Below are 17,056 nucleotides of genomic sequence, written 5' to 3'. Positions count from 1 at the left end.
TGACTCAGGCACAATGGCCCGTGGTTGCTCTGCTGCTCCCTGCCAATTTACAGTCGTTCTGCCATGAAGTTATGGTTAAAGCATAGTCATGAGTATGTGAAACGAGTTCATTGAACACCATTGGCTACTTAATGTTAACATGTTAACCATGTGTGGCTCTAGGAACTTTTTAAAGAGGTTCTAGAATGGTACTCTTAACCCAATTATCGTTTGCCGTATGAAAGGTGCTACACAAAAATCTGTGCTTTAGATTTTACTTTGAGATCTATGTGAAAATGTGCATGTAATTTCTTAAACTGTTGCACGTTTTTTCTAACTAAATGCAAAAAGTATTAAGTTCTTCAAAATATAAATATTTTGTGTGCATATATAGATACATACGCATAATATACTCTTTGTTGTTGTTTTCTGAGATGTAGTCTCACTCTGTCGCCCAGGCTGGGCTGCAGTGGTACCATCTCGGCTCACTGCAACCTTTGCTGCCCGGGTTCAAACCATTCTGGTGCCTCAGCCTCCCGAGTAGCTGGGACTACAGGCGCACACCACCATGCCTGGCTAATTTTTTTGTATTTTTTAGTAGAGACGGGGTTTCAACATGTTGGCCAGGCTGGTCTCAAACTCCTGACCTCAGGTGATCCGCGGTGGCTCATGCCTGTAATTCCAGGACTTTGGGACACATAATATATTCTTAAGTAAAATAATGGAATCATTAAACAGTCAGTATTTATTTGAATCAACTATATACTACATAAATAGTATACATCCAAATTAACATACTATATTTAGTAGACACAATACAGAGTATGAACTACAAATTATATTAACATTACATAGTATACACTGTACCATGCTCGACTGTAGGGGTAGAAAAATTACACCTCCATTCTGTTACGATCTCTGCTGGGTCCAAGAATTTAATTGACATTGTAGGATTAAATTGTGTGGGGAGGCTTAAAAAATGAATTTTAGCAAGGTCTTTACAGTATTCGACTTCTTGTCTTTGAAGCTTAGGATGTTGCCTTTCCTTCCAGTATAGAGTGCCTTTCATACTGGAATTTCATCTTCTGTCCTAAGAAACAGCACAGAGGTCAAAGTGCTCTTCATGCACCTGCTATTTTTTGAGTTTCTTTACCTTTAATGATATGCCAGAATAGCATATTTTAACCCTTTCATTACAAAGAGATAGACTACCTGGAACCAGTAACCTTTCTTATTGTTAGGTCAGTTTATGTAAAAAATAAAAATGGGTAAGCTATGGAGAATTATTCATATACTTTAAATAATTCAACCTATAAAACAGAGACTCTTTCTTCTTATGCCAAAACATAGCTACTTCAGAAAGATGTTACAAATCTTTATTTGCATGTTTCGGGCTATAATGAATCTTGAGTTTATTTTGGAAATGTTTTAAATTAGTGTGGTACATAATTAACACACTTTCTTCCCCCTAAATTGTATCTTATATTATCATTTTGTTCAACCATGAAGATTAGGTGAAGATATATTGGTGCCAGTAGAGGATTTGATATTTGTTAACTGAGACCAGTACTATGCCAAAATAAAACAGCCAGTTTTGAGTCATTTTATTCTTTGCTATGAGTAACTTCATTTTCTACAAACAAACCCATGATTGTTTTGACCTAGAACAATAAAGATACTTCTCATACTAAACAAAATAGAGAACACATTCCTGATGATCTGGAAATGCATTAACCCTGTGGAAGATTCTTTAATCATCTGTAGTTTCCCTTTATATCCTCTGCTCCTCACTCTCAATTTGACTTCTGGGGAATCAACAGTACAGACGAGTATGTGTGACTGTTCTAAATGTCTATTAAAAACTAAATATAAATGATGGACTCTTTACCATAAGTGCCTCTTTTCATCTCTCAGCATGAAATTCGAGTCCTGACTGTAGGGGAGAGTGCAGGTTCAAATTAGATGATGCTAGGAGAAATTCCTTATTCTTGTTCAACTTTCTGAATGTCACAGTTTCTCTTTTGCAGTTCAGTTTAAAAGGTAATGTCCGTAGTCCCAGCTACTCAGGAGGGTGAGGTGGGAGGATTGCTTGAGCCCAGGATTTCAAGGCTGTGGTGAGGTATGATCATGCCACTGCACTCCAACCTGGGTGATAGAGCAACGCCTGTCTCAACCAATCAATTAATCAATAATAAATAAATAAATAATAAAAACGCTTCAAGGATTTTAAACCCAAGTAAAAGGTGTAATGATAGGGGCTTATTATCTCACATAACAGGAAATTTAGAGGTAGCTGGTTCATTGATGAAGTCAAAGACATAGGCTCTTTCTGTCATCCTCAGCCTGGGGACTTGTTCCTTCATGGTCACAGGATGGCAGCCAGGCACCATAACTTCACACAACCTTGGCCAAAGGCAGGAAGGCCAGTGTGTCTTTTCATTAGGAGGGAAACCATTTCCACAGTCCTCGAAGTGTGGCTTTCCCTCAAGTTCCCTTGGCCAGCGTGGATCTCACATCCCTGTCGTAGCTGTAGTGGAAGCTGGGAATTAGGTAAATATGACTTTTGGGCAGGCAAACGTGCCTGCCACATAGTATGCCCTTCAGTTATGTCTTCTTAGCAGAAAGAGTCTCCTGATCATCTTGGGAAATACAGTGCTGATTATGGATTTGCTTATCCTGTAGAAGTACTCATATGAAAGAAATGGTGATAGAAAAAGCAGGAGATGGGTCGGAAATGGGGGTTGCATCTATTTCATGGGGATAGTTATTGCTGTGTTTATCTAAAATGTGTAGATGTGTTTTTCCTCATGAAGTCTTGCTTACACAGTTTAGGGTCAATATACCATTGCTTAGAATGAATGCATATAGCAAGTAATTGTTGAAGGTTGAGTCCACTTATTAAAATAACAGCATCTTCTTAATTTTACTTTTGCCTCCCTTTCTGTCCTGTGCCTCCAAAGTGTTCTCTACTACTGAATATAATAGACGCATGTTATGTTTTAAGCATGTAGTCTTCCTTTTAGAAGCCCTAGTCGCTTATGTTACAAAGGACAATGTGTAAAGACACATACTACATGTTGTGATTTAAAAGTGAAGTATTAAAAGAGAATGGGGCTGGGCATGATGACTCATGCCTGTAATCCTAACACTTCGGGAGGCTGAAGCAGGAAGATTGCTTGAGCCCAGGAGTTTAAGACCAGCCTGGGCAACATATAGAAACCACATCTCTACAAAGAAAAAAAAAAATAGCCAGGTGTGGTGGCACGTGCCTATGGTCCCAGCTACTCAGGAGGCTAAGGCGAGAGGATCGCTTGAGCCCAAGAGGTCGAGGTTGCAGTGAGCCATGATTCCACCACTGCATTCCAACCTGAGTGACAGAGTGAGACCCTGTCTTAAAAAAAAAGAGAGAGAATGGGTAGCTGAGTTGCCTAGAATGCTCTAGTTTATGGGCTGAGTGGATATCACAGGGAGATAGGTGGAAAATGAGAGGGGGTTTTAGTTTGCATAAGCTTTCTTTAAAGCCAAGTCAAACTAAGGGGGAAGTGAGAAAGAGAATCTGGGTCCTACTGTATCTACGTGATGGGTAAATGGTAAGGGGAGCTGGAGCAGTTCTTTTAAATGTGTGTGTATGTGCTGTTTATGCACTCTTTCCTTTCCTCCCCTTAGGTGGTATTGGCAAAAGGAAAAGATACCGAAGTATGTGGAATTTATGAAAGATAATTACCCTCCTAGTTTCAAATATGAAGATTTTGGACCACTATTTACAGCAAAATTTTTTAATGCCAACCAGTGGGCAGATATTTTTCAGGCCTCTGGTGCCAAATACATTGTCTTAACTTCCAAACATCATGAAGGTAAGTCAATCCAGCGTATGGAAATTGCTGACAATGGTTAAGAAATGAAAAATTATTTTTTTTGGAAGAAAAAACTAAAGCAAGGTCTAATTTTCTCTTAGGCGCAACCATAAGTGGTGACTGGCACTTGTTGATAACTAAGGGACTGCACTTTCAACCCAAATTGAGAGATGTTAGCAATACAGAAAGGATCATACCCTCCACATAACAGAGGAAAGATGGTCACATTTTGGCACATGTATTTTGAACAATATTTCCAAGATTTACGTAAAGCTGTTTGTTGAAGGGAGTGTGGGTTGCAAGTCAAAGTTCATCATTGGAATTGCACTTTCCTTCCCTTTCTCTGTAATGCATCCTGTGAATGCATCATGGGGGTTATACTGCTATAGTCTTGCATCATTACGGCACACCTGGCTGCACTTTTAGCCAACTCTTAGATGACCAAATTGTGCAAATAGTGGATGAACTGATAATGATGAAAGTGACCCAGATCACCTGGAGGGAAAAGGATTGTGGAACTGTAATGGTTCCCAGAATAATCAGAGGTGGTAGAAGAATATCTAAACCCCCACACAGCAGTCCTATTTTAATAGAATGGATTCCACCCATTACCACTGCAGTATTTGTAAGGCCAGGGAAGCATTAACAAATTGTTTTTGTTCCACTTGCTTGTTAATTCATTAGTTTCTTTCGCATGATCATCTTTGCCTTGGTATAAAAAAATTTGCACTGGAGTGGTCGCTCATGCCTGTAATCCCAAAACTTTGGGAGGCCGAGGAAGGAGTATCATTTGAGCCTAGGGGTTTGAGACCAGCCTGGGCAACATAATGAGACCCTGTCTCTACAAAAACAAACAAACAAACAAACAAACAAAACTAAAAAATTAGCATGGTGGTGTGTCTCTGTAGTCCCAGCTACTCGGGAGGCTTAGGTTGGAGGACTGCTTGAGGCTGTAGTGAGGGGAGATAGGGCCACTACACTCTAGTCTAGGTGGCAGAGCGAGATCCTGTCTCAAAAAAAAAGAAACTTTGCCTTATTGTTTTCTCCAGGGATGGGATGGGAATAGGAGAGGAGAACCAACACAAAAAATCTGGAATGATCATAGGATATTTTCCCTTTGGCCACATTCTGGTAGCTTCATGATTTTCTCCTGTAGATATTTCTCCTGCTGAGATGAATGTCTATCAAGTGTATTTGCTTGAGAACATGCTGATTTCCCGATGTCTAGGAACTTTCCCAAGCTGTATGGCACAAAACAATACATAGTGAGTTTATTTAATAAAAATTATTAATCAAACTGAGAGGAGAGATGATGTAGCCCACATTTATACATTTTCTGGGACCCATGTTGTCAGATGTTTTCATTGCTTATGGAAAATGCATACTAAGCTCAGGAAGGAGTATCGCTGTGTGAGCTTATGGTGGTGATATTCAAATGAAGACTCATGTGGTTTTAGTACTGTCTGACATTAGGGCCTGTCAAGTTGAATAATTTTGAATATGACTTTAGATATCAACACTGCTCTGAAGCTTACCATAGACATGACAGGAACAAGAGTGAGCTGTTTTTAAAAGCTTATTAAAATGAATCTAAGGCTAGGTGCAGTGGCTCACATCTATAATCCCAATACTTTGGGAGGCCAAGGAAGGAGGATTGCTTGAGGTCAGGAGTTTGAGACCAGCCTAGGCAGCAAAGTGAGACCCTGTCTCTGAAAAATTAGACAAAATTAGCTGGGCGTGGTAGAGTACACCTGTAATCCTAGCTACTGGAGATGTTGAGGTGGGAGCATCACTTGAACCCAGGAGGTTGAGGATGCAGTGAACCAAGGTCACACCACTGAACTCCAGCCTGGGTGACAGAGCCAGAACCTGTCTCCAAAAAAAAAAAAAAAAAAAAAAAAAAAATCCGAAGTATGAGTCGATCTTAGACTTGTTCTAATTTATCAAGAGTAAAATGTTTCACCAAATGTACCTTATAAATGTCTATTCTTAAAAATTATTTTAGATTTTAGTGGAATAGTAACAATGTAGTTAAGTCTCTAGGCACTGATAAAATTTTTGAGGCTTTCATATTTATTATGTTTTAAGTATTTCAGTTTATATATCTCTTCTAACATTTTTATATAGAACAACCAGTAATCTAAATGCAAATTCCTGTTAAAAACGAACCACTTCTAAGTGTTTGTATACAAGTATATATTGTTTTTCTTATCTATAAGATAAGAAAATAGTTGGTAGACTATTTGCTTTTGGGTAATTTTATTAAAGAGGAAAATCCAAGCTTATGATTTTATAGTAGGATGACATTACATGTGGTGAGTATATTTTAAATAGAACTATTGGGAAATAGTAGGGTTTTTTTGCCCCTCTGGTTAAATAAATAATCAGGCTAAAAGAGATTTGCTATACATGGATCACCAGTGTTCTAAGAATCACACTATAATAGAATAAACAATCCTAAAACTAAGCAGTAGACTTCAAACTTTGGTTTAGAAGACACTAAGAATCTTGCAGGAGTGCATCTTAGGATCTTCATAATAAATAGTAGTAGTCATCATTTAGCATGGTACATGTATATGTTCCCATTTTAGTTGTGGGCTGCTATTGTTGATTGTTTATTTTGTGCTATACCTTGTGCTAGCAGTTGGCTGAAGACATAGCAGGGAGCACTGCAGACATGATGAGATCCCTCAAGGACCTTACAATCTAAGAGGGAAAATACTGGAAATAGATCAGACCATACAGTGATAAACCCCGAAAGTTGCTTTTAAAAACCTCAGACTCACCTTGTTTAAATTTTCACTTCTCATATAAAAGCACGATATATGCCATGAAAAACTGGCCATAAAACAGTCATTTGTAGGAGCAGGTATTTATACATCGCATGTACTATGTGATTTGTTTGGGCATTTGTGTGGGTTGAAATTTACTAAAATAGACATGCTTACAAGGGTTTTCACTATAATTTTCTAGGTTTTACCTTGTGGGGTTCAGAGTATTCATGGAACTGGAATGCCATAGATGAGGGGCCCAAGAGGGACATTGTCAAGGAACTTGAGGTAGCCATTAGGAACAGAACTGACCTGCGTTTTGGACTGTACTATTCCCTTTTTGAATGGTTTCATCCGCTCTTCCTTGAGGATGAATCCAGTTCATTCCATAAGCGGCAATTTCCAGTTTCTAAGACATTGCCAGAGCTCTACGAGTTAGTGAACAACTATCAGCCTGAGGTTCTGTGGTCGGATGGTGATGGAGGAGCGCCAGATCAATACTGGAACAGCACAGGCTTCTTGGCCTGGCTATATAATGAAAGGTGTGTATGCTATGAGATTGCTGCAGTTACCCTCCATATTCCTAATATATTTCTAACATTTTCATTCCTTCACCTCTTGAAATATTTCATTTAAGTCATTGGTGGCATGGGGGGAGAAAATCATTTTAAATAATACGTATTAGATATATTAGTATTTACTCAACATAATCAAGGGTAAATAAATCAGGAGTAAAATACAACTCACTGGTCTGATTTTGAGATTAGACTAAAAATCACAGGATCAGGAACTTTGAAGGTGTTAATTTTGTGGGTCCCCCCTTTTTCTTTCCTACCCTGGTCCTTTATGGCCTCTATTCTGGGACAACTCTGTTTCTTCATCACTATTTCCAATTATGTGCTTCCAAATCCCTCTGACTGCTTCTTTTTATCCTCTTACCTTTTGGTCATCATTGCTGCCCAGCCAATGTCACCCTTGTTTGTCTCCTCTTTTCCTTCATCAGCAGCATTTTCCCTTTCTCCAGTTTTTTCCTATTGCTTCCTGCTATGTTTAAGGCTGCCCTATTAGAACAGGGAGTTCTGATTAAACTCCTCCATTAGGCTTAAACTATATGGACAAAATTTGCATGTACACTAGAAAGCACTGGGTATTGTGCTATTAAGTCAGGCAACTTTCTGCTTGCACTTCCTGGGCCCACAAAGGGCACAAATACAAATATTCTGAAGAACTCTTGATACTGAAAACAACAATGTGTCTAGGTACTCCTTCCAAGGGAAAAGATGGGGAGCCATCACTTCAATTTGTGACTCAAAACTGTCCCCTCTATGTGGTGTGGATTTCCCTCTAAAATGTGCCACGTGCTATGATAAGTAACATTGTGGGGATATTTCACATGACATCAACAGTTGAATTTTCTGAGATTTTTCAATATTAGGCACAATGGTAAGAGAAAGAGAAAGGCTAGACTACATGTATGAGATCACTGAATCATTGAAAAGTGTCTTGGGTATAAATTCAGTTTCGGCTATCATTTACAATATGGAAGGGAGCTTAAAATAATCATAATACTCTTATGAGTGCTATATGTGCTGGGTACCAGGCTAAATGTTTTACATAACTTATTTTTGTTCTAATCATAGATGAGGAAATTCATTATTCAGAGGAGTCAGGTAACTTGCTCTAGGTCTGGGAGCTAGAAAGTGACAAAGTCAGAACTCCAATCAACCCAGGTCTGTTTGACTTCAAAACCACGGGCTTTCCACTGTACTATGCCATGGTCCCTTTTCAGAATTCTATTTCAATTACAAGTCTTTTCAGTGACATTTCTTTTTGTATAAAAAGCTTATACCTTTTGTTTTAAAAAACTGTATGTTTCATTTCAGCCCAGTTCGGGACACAGTAGTCACCAATGATCGTTGGGGAGCTGGTAGCATCTGTAAGCACGGTGGCTTCTATACCTGCAGTGATCGTTATAACCCAGGACATCTTTTGCCACATAAATGGGAAAACTGCATGACAATAGACAAACTGTCCTGGGGCTATAGGAGGGAAGCTGGAATCTCTGACTATCTTACAATTGGAGAATTAGTGAAGGTACAGTAAAATGTCTGGTGACTATTAACATAATATTCTTAATAGTGTGATCATATAGGATTTATTTCTTATGTAGCTCAATGGCCTATAAATATAGGACATTGTTCTATCCTGTGTTTGTTCTTCTAGGTAGTGACTATATATACATGTATAAATATATAAATGCAACATATTAGCACATTAGATACGGAATTATTTTATTTATCTAAAAACATTTATTCTTAATTTTTTAGCAACTTGTAGAAACAGTTTCATGTGGAGGAAATCTTTTGATGAATATTGGGCCCACACTAGATGGCACCATTTCTGTAGTTTTTGAGGAGAGACTGAGGCAAATGGGGTCCTGGCTAAAAGTCAATGGAGAAGCTATTTATGAAACCCATACCTGGCGATCCCAGAATGACACTGTCACCCCAGATGTGTGGTAAGTCATTCTTGTTACCAAGTACTCTTTTATAAAGGAAGAGATTTAAAATTTATCACACATATAAAGAAGAGTAGGATAAAAAGAGAAATTGGATGAATTCTTACATATACAAAGCACTTTCCAAACTTAGCTTACTCTAATATGAAGAGAAGAGGAAGAATTTGCATGTTTTTGAACATTTATTGTTTATCGGATTAAGCTTACATCATTTCTAGGTATCTCCCAGTGGTGGACAAATTTTGGCTGAAAGTACTCAGCTTTTAGAAAAATTGTAAGCCGTTCAGACCAATGAAAAAATGCGAATGGTTAGTCTAAAACAGAGACTACTGTTTAATCAGTTCCATAAATTCTAACTTTTGCAGATGTTGCATCCCATGAAATTTGCAAACAAAGGTACCCAAAGGCAGAGAAAATGTTAGATTAAAAATGAGTCAAAATAGGGAGGGTTCTGGGAAGATGCTTCTCTCTGAGTTTGGGGAGGTTCTGTGTGTCAGTGAGTTCCTGAATCAGATTCCACAAATATGACAGTTTCTGATACGGTTTCTTAACATATATAAAATAAGAGGAGTATTGGTGAAGTTCTAAAAATTCACTTTCAGTTGCCTGATCAAATAGGAACCGAAAAATTAGACTAATTGTTCTTCAATCTACTTGACTTACGACTTAAAACATTAACCCATTGAATAAAATGAAGTAAGGCAATCTGGACAGAGCAAATAATTGTGGAGTTTTAAAATGTTGATCTGGGAGGAGCCATAATGAGAACTCAATACCAAGCTCTCATGTAACAGAGGATAGTGCAAATCTGCTTTTGGAATTTGCTTCTGTACTGACATTTGAATACGAGGGCATCTGATCTAGGACTTCACAATCATTAACCATTATTCCATTGTGTTTATTTCAATAAATAAACATAAAAGCTAAATATTTAATGTGGCTTATAAAGTTGTGAGTCTGGCTCCTACCAACTTCCCCGACGCTGAGTGTTCCTGCTCTCCCTCCTCACCATAGGAGCCTTCTTCCCCCCAGGTTCATCATGCCCATCTTCTTGCAGTCACCTACAGACTCCCAGGTCAGCCCTTTAAATCCTTCGAGAGAGTAGCCCTGGCTTGCTGTCCCTGTCCCCAGAACTACTCTTCACATAATTCTTAGTGATTTTAATTTCTATGCACAGTTCTAATTACCTGCACTTCCTGTCTTCTAGGGATCTTGTCTGCTTGACCTTTGTTACCTGTTCCTTTGCATTATCAATATACAAGGTCATATTGGTAATGCAAAGTAGAACTTCTTTCTCAACACTTCCACTTGGATGCATAGCATCTTAGACCTGTATGTCCACAGCTGAAGTCCTGAGTTTTAAAATTTTGCTGTAGACTAGCTCCACCCACGGTCTTCCCTATCTCAGTTAATGGCAGCTTTATCCTTTAGGTGGTTGTCAGGCCAAAAGCCTTGGTGTCCTTAACTTCCCTTTCTTTTATAATCATACTTTAGACTTTGCATTACCAATAACTGCACCCCTTCCATGGCTCCAGTTTGAAGCATTCTGCCGTCTACCTACGACTTCTTATATTTTGGCTCACTCCACACAGCACTTTGGCTTCCAAAGGGATCTATAATCCAGGGATTACCCTATCTTTTAATCCTATCATCTTTTCTCTGTCTGTCTTTTTCCTTATCCAGAACAGATTCTGTGGCCCGTCACTGTAACTAATCTATTGCATATACCCAACTCCTGAACTCTCGCTCCCTCTGCCATACTCACTTGACAGAACATCAGCTTTAAATTAAGATCTACTTATTCTATGCCTGCTCCTGGACAGCTAACTGTAACTATGGAAACACACACGCACCCAGACACATACAATGTAGAATTATCTCACCTTTGGTTTTAAGGTCAACCCTTGTGTCCTGATCCCATTGCAAATCATCCACCCAAGGATTGTTATAGCAATTCTCCCCTTTCACTCAATTTCACTTGTATTTCTAGCTACCTTCCCATTTCTCTCCTTTCCTTTGTAGTAAAACATGTTGAAAGAATTTTCACTTGCTATCTCCAATTCCTTGCTACAGTTTTTCTCTTGAACCCACTCTGGTCGAGCTTCCACCCCCACACTCCAAGATTGCTCTTATCAAGGCCCACAATAACCTCTGCCTTTCCAATTCCAGTAATGAGTCCCCAGTGCTCATTTTCTTAACTTACTGGCAGCGTCTGCCTCAGTTGATCACTGTCTCTCCTGGTGTTCATTGTACCTGTTGGCTCTTCCTTGTTAGTTCCTCTCCTGATTTCATCTCATTTTTCCAACCTCTAAATCTTGAAGTGCCCTGAGGTTTAGTCTTCAGATTTCTATTCTTCTCTTTTCTTTTTTTTTTGAGGGCACTGGCGTGATCTCGGCTCACTGCAACCTCTGTCTCCCAGGTTCAAGCTATTCTCCTGCCTCAGCCTCCCGAGTAGCTGGGATTACAAGTGCCTGCCACCATGCCTGGCTAATTTTTTTGTAATTTTATTAGAGATAGGATTTCACCATGTTTGGCCAGGCTGGTCTCGAACTCCTGGACCTCAGGTGATCTACTTTCCTCAGCCTCCCAAAGTGCTGGGATTACAGGCATGAGCCACCGCGTTTATCTTAATGTCCCAGGTGATCTTATCCATTTTCATGGCTTTAAATGCCATATTGATGACCTCCACATTTCTATTTCCAGTGCAGACCTCTTTCTGAACTCCAGCCTCATTAAGTTCCTACTCAATATTTCCACTTGGATGCATAGCATCTTAGACCTGTACATCCAAAACTGAAGTCCTCAGTTTTCAAATTTTGCTATCAACTAGCTCCACCCATGGTCTTTCCCATCTCAGTTAACAGTAGCTTCATCCTTTAGGTGGTTGTCAGGCCCAAAACCTTGAAACCCTTAGTTTCCCTTTCTTTTATAGTCACAGGCATCTCATTAGCAGATCATCCTCTATCTTTGAAATATATTCAGAATCTGACCACTTCTCATCCTCTCTGTGGCAACCCTCATCCTTTTAGTTTCCATTGTCTTGTCCCTGTCTGGATTATTTCAGTAGCTTCTTAACAGGTCTCTATTTCTACCCTTTAACCTATTCACCACAAAGCAATTAGAGTATACTTTTAAATAATAATGCCACTCCCATGCTCACATTTCTCCAATGGCTTCCAGTCTCAGAGAGAAGGCCAGGTCCCATAGATGCTTACAAGGGCCTACAAAATCTGGCTCCTTATCGCCTCTTTGATCTTATCTGCCATCACCCTCCCCCACTTCCTCTCCTTCAGCCACTCTGCCTTCCTTGCTATTGCATCAACAGGCAGAGCACACTTGCACTGGGGCTCCTGCACTTGACATTCTGTCTGAAGGCTTTCTCCAGACTCTCCTGTGGCACTCCTATGGCGCTCCCATGGTTCTCTTCCATGCCACCTCTAAGAGGTCTTCCCTGACTATTCTACTTAAAATAACACTCCCAGGCCCCTCCTTTCCTACCTAGCATGCCCTGTTCTTCTTACCTGGTTTGTTTTCTCCATAGCATTTAATCAACACCTGACATATTTGTTCATTCTAATTTCTCCCACTGGAATGTAAGCCCCATGAGGACAAGGACTTTGTTCAATGCTGTATATTGCTCTAAAACAGTGTCTAGCATTTTAAGATTTCAATAAGTATTTGTTGAGTAGTTGAATAAATGAATGAATTCCATTTTTTTTTTTTTTTTTTTGTCTACAGCCTACTTCCCTTACCTTCTTCTTTGTTCCCATTCATCCTCCTTTAAGTCTCAGATTAAATGTCACGTTCTTGGTGAGGCTTCTTTCTGATGTTCTAATCTAAAGAGATCCTTTTGTTACAATCTCTCAATTTCCTTTTCTTTCATAGTGCTTATCAGAACTCACACTTTCATATTATTTGTGTGATTATTTATTGTTTGCCTTCCCCACTCTAGTCTAAGCTCCGTAAGAACTATGTGTGTTTTGTTTTTTATTGTAACCCTAACACTGAGCACAGTACTAGGCACAGAATTGACACATGCATATCTTGTCTTGTTGAATGAATGGATATAAAAATTTGAATAACACATGAAAAGCCATGAAGCTCTTGCATCCTGCCCCCTTAGCTCATCTGCCTCCCCTTTTCAGATCCATGAGAGCAGTCTGATGAAGAGGAATGCTATCTCAGCAAAATCTTTGTCTTCCAAGAACTTCCTTTTGGTCTTGGGGGAGGAAGGTGCTTTTTTATACCAACATGGGGCTATTTTTCCCTCCCTTCTATTAATGGCGACACTGTGGAAGTATCTCTGTAAAAAAATTCCAGATCGTTCCTGATCCATAAATAATGAGAAACATGGGATGTAACTTGTTACTACGCTTTTTATCTTTTTCTTTTAACCAGGTACACATTCAAGCCTAAGGAAAAATTGGTATATGCCATTTTTCTTAAATGGCCCACATCAGGACAGCTGTTCCTTGGCCAGCCCAAAGCTATTCTGGGGGCAACAGAGGTAAGAGGGAACTTTATCTTGTTCCTTTAAATTGCTGATTAGAACATCTTGATGCAAACATAACTTTTAACTTTAAGGGGAGCCTTATATCTGTTTCTCTTATACCTCATAAAAGTAATTATAAATGAGCTCCAGCCAAGCAGTGAGGCTCACACTGTAATTCCAGCACTTTGGGAAGCTGAGGCAGGAGGATGTCTTGAGGCCAGAAGTTTGAGACTAACTTGGGCAACATAGCAAGACCCCTCTTTACAAAATTTTTTTTAAAAGCTAGCTGGGCATGGTGGCACGCACCTGTAGTCCTAGTTACTCAGGGGGCTCAGGCAGGAGGATTGCTTGAACCCAGTAAGCCAAGACTACAGTGAGCTATCAGTGTACCACTTCAGCCTGTCTCTGAAAAAATAAAATAAAATAAAATAAAATAAAATGAATTTCACCAATGACAGTGTTTGGTCAAAATCTTTGAAACTTTTTGTTTCCCAGAAAACTAAGCTGATAAAGCAGCTACAGTATCTCTATGCATATCACTGTAAAATAGACATTATTCTTTACAGTCATTCTATGTTGTTCAAGTTCATTGCATGCATACAAAATGATTCTTCTCATAAAATTAGAATTCGGATGCTTTCCCTGACACCCCACCCCAGAACGTATCTGAATACAAGATGTCATGACTCTATTATTTTATGTTTATAAAACATTTTGGAGAAAGTTAGAGATTAATCTAACTGTTGTAACCACCACATCTGGCATTGAGTTCATTCTGATATATTTTATAACTTTTTTTAAAAAAATTAATTATCCCTTTGGAGGTGAATTGTCCATATGGCTCTCCTTGCATCACCTTTCTGCATTTCATTTCTAATACGTGTGGTTGATGAGGCAGAAAGAAGATGAGTTCAAATCTAATGTTTAATTACAGCTTAGTAGACCAGGTATGACACTGATTATATTTTTATTTTATCTATGTTCTTTTTGGTGCCAATTAACATCATTATTTAAAAGCTCCTGGGTTTTGTTTTCATATTGATCCACCTAAGAAGCAAAGGTTTTGGTTCAAAATAACCCTAGAATATGTAGAGAACTTATTTGAATTTGCTTAGTATAGTAAGACTAAGGTTATAAAATAATTACAGTAATAATTGATCAAATATATGTATTATTGATTAGTGGAGGTTATTAGAAAATCTGGGGAACACTGAGTAGATACTTGGGCAGACTCTTGTTTCAGAACCATTTTCTGCTCCTGATCCTCTCTTTAGCATTTTCTCCACTCTGACACTCCATTCAGCCTTGAAAATTCTCCTTCCCCAACCCCTGCACACTTTTATTTCCCTCTTGAGAGTAAAACAGAAGCAAGAATATAGAGGCAAGATACATATACTTAATTGGATGAAGAGTGATTGTGAATCACTAAAGGTAAAAATGAATCTCGTCTATATATTTTTTTGAACTACTAATGAGTCCTTCCCAATAGAAAGTGGGTGAGATAAAGAGATAAATTTGGAAACATTTGCATGTATGTTTTTAATTTCAGGTGAAACTACTGGGCCATGGACAGCCACTTAACTGGATTTCTTTGGAGCAGAATGGCATTATGGTAGAACTGCCACAGCTAACCATTCGTCAGATGCCATGTAAATGGGGCTGGGCTCTAGCACTAACTAATGTGATCTAAAGTGCAGCAGAGTGGCTGATGCTGCAAGTTACGTCTAAGACTAGGAACTATCGGGTGTCTATAATTATAGCATATGGAGAAAGCAAATGTAAAATTGGATAAGAAAATTATTTTGGCAATTCAGCTCTTTCCCTTTTTCCCACTAAATTTTTTCTTAAATTACCATTTTAACTCTCCAGTGCACTTTGCCATTAAAGTCTCTTCACATTGATTTGTTTCCATGTGTGACTCAGAGGTGCGAATTTTTTCACGTTAGAGTAGCAAGGAATTGGTGGTATTATGGACTGAACTGAAAATTTTATGTTGAAACCATATCCCCCAACATGACTATATAGTTATGTATCACTTAACGATGGGGATATTTTCTGGGAAATGCATTGCTAGTCAATTTTTTTTTTTATGCCAACATCATAGAATATATTTACAAAATCCTAGATGGCATAGCCTACTACACACCTAATGTGTATGGTATAGACTATTGCTCCTAGGCTACAGACATATTCAGCATGTTACTGAATACTGTAGGCAATAGTAACACAGTGGTATTTGTGTATCTAAACATACGGAAACATAGAAAAGGTACAGTAAATATACTGTAAAATAAATGGTGCACCTATACAGGGCACTTACTGTGAATGGAGCTTACAGGACTGGAAGTTGCTCTGGGTGAGTTAGTGAGTGAATGGCGAGTGAATGTGAAGGCCTAGGACATTATTGAACACTACAGACTTTATAAATACTGTATGCTTAGGCTACGCTACATTTATAAAAATGTTTTTCTTTCTTCAATTACAAATTAACATAAGCTTACTGTAACTTTACAAAGTTTTACATTTTTAAAACCTTTTTGGCTCTTTTGTAATAACTTAGCTTAAAACATAAACTCATTGTGCAAATGTACAAAAATATTTTCTTTCTTTATATTCTTATTCTATAAGCTTTTTTTCTATTTTTAAAATTTTTAACGTTTTACTTTTACAGAAACACACACATTAGCCTAGGCCTACATGGGGTCAGGATCATCAATGTCACTGTCTTCCATCTCCACATCTTGTCCTGCTTAGAAGGTTTTCAGGGGCAATCATACCCATGGAGCTGTCATCTCCTATAACAATGCCTTCTTCTGAAAAACTTCCTGAAGGACCTGCCTTATGCTGTTTCACATTTTTTTTTTTAAGTAGAAATACACTCTAAAATAATGACAAAACATATAGCATAGCAATACATAAACCAGTAACCTAGCTGTTTATTATCAAGTATTATATACCTTACAGCATTTTATATGCTAGATTTTTATACGACTGGCAGCACAGGTTTGTTTACACCAGCATCACCATAAACAATGTGATTAACGTGTTGTGCTACCTTATGATGGCTATGATGTCACTAGGTGATAGGAATTTTTAGCTCCATTATAATCTTATGGCACCACCAATATATATGCAGTCCATTATTGACTGAAAAGTTGTTATGTGGTACATGGCTATATTTTGAAATAGGGCCTTTAAAGAGTAACTAAGGTTAAGTGAGGTCATAAAGGTAGGGCCCTCAAGCCAATAGGACTGATGTCCTTACAAGAAGGGGAAGACACACCAGGGATACAAGTGCACAGAAGAAAGGCTGTATAAAGACAGTGAGAAGGTGCCATCTGCAAGTCAAGGAGAGAAGTCTTTGAAGAAACCACATCTGCTGATACCTTGGACTTTCAGCCTCCACCACTGTGACAAAATAAATTTCTGTTGTTTAACCTGA

The 17,056-nt window shown here is 38.5% G+C and overlaps 2 protein-coding genes across 5 annotated transcripts in view; one reads left to right on the top strand and one right to left on the bottom strand.

Moving 5' to 3' along the window:
• Window positions 1-17,056, top strand: part of FUCA2 (alpha-L-fucosidase 2) — a 17,700-nt gene extending 644 nt beyond the window's left edge. The window contains exons 2-8 of one of the 3 annotated variants that reach the window (XR_006697359.3): window positions 3,646-3,833; window positions 6,807-7,146; window positions 8,488-8,698; window positions 8,932-9,122; window positions 13,521-13,629; window positions 14,889-15,045; window positions 15,164-17,056. Coding sequence is in view for 2 of the 3 variants with exons in the window: in XM_005552004.5 (XP_005552061.1) it covers window positions 3,646-3,833; window positions 6,807-7,146; window positions 8,488-8,698; window positions 8,932-9,122; window positions 13,521-13,629; window positions 15,164-15,304 (1,180 nt within the window). In the remaining variant the exon portion in view is untranslated. The remainder of the gene's footprint in view (window positions 1-3,645; window positions 3,834-6,806; window positions 7,147-8,487; window positions 8,699-8,931; window positions 9,123-13,520; window positions 13,630-14,888; window positions 15,046-15,163) is intronic. The other 2 variants (XM_074037169.1, XM_005552004.5) reach the window with 2 other exon arrangements.
• The window catches only part of PEX3 (peroxisomal biogenesis factor 3), a 59,922-nt gene continuing 43,572 nt past the window's right edge, over window positions 707-17,056 (bottom strand). For both annotated transcript variants that reach the window (XM_045390361.3, XM_074037172.1), the window contains one exon: window positions 707-5,074. In XM_045390361.3, coding sequence (XP_045246296.1) covers window positions 4,933-5,074 — 142 coding nt within the window. In that variant the 3' untranslated portion in view covers window positions 707-4,932. The remainder of the gene's footprint in view (window positions 5,075-17,056) is intronic.

This window comes from Macaca fascicularis, chromosome 4, assembly GCF_037993035.2.
Source record: "Macaca fascicularis isolate 582-1 chromosome 4, T2T-MFA8v1.1".
Taxonomy (NCBI): domain Eukaryota; kingdom Metazoa; phylum Chordata; class Mammalia; order Primates; family Cercopithecidae; genus Macaca; species Macaca fascicularis.
This window is presented reverse-complemented; position numbering and strand designations above follow the sequence as displayed.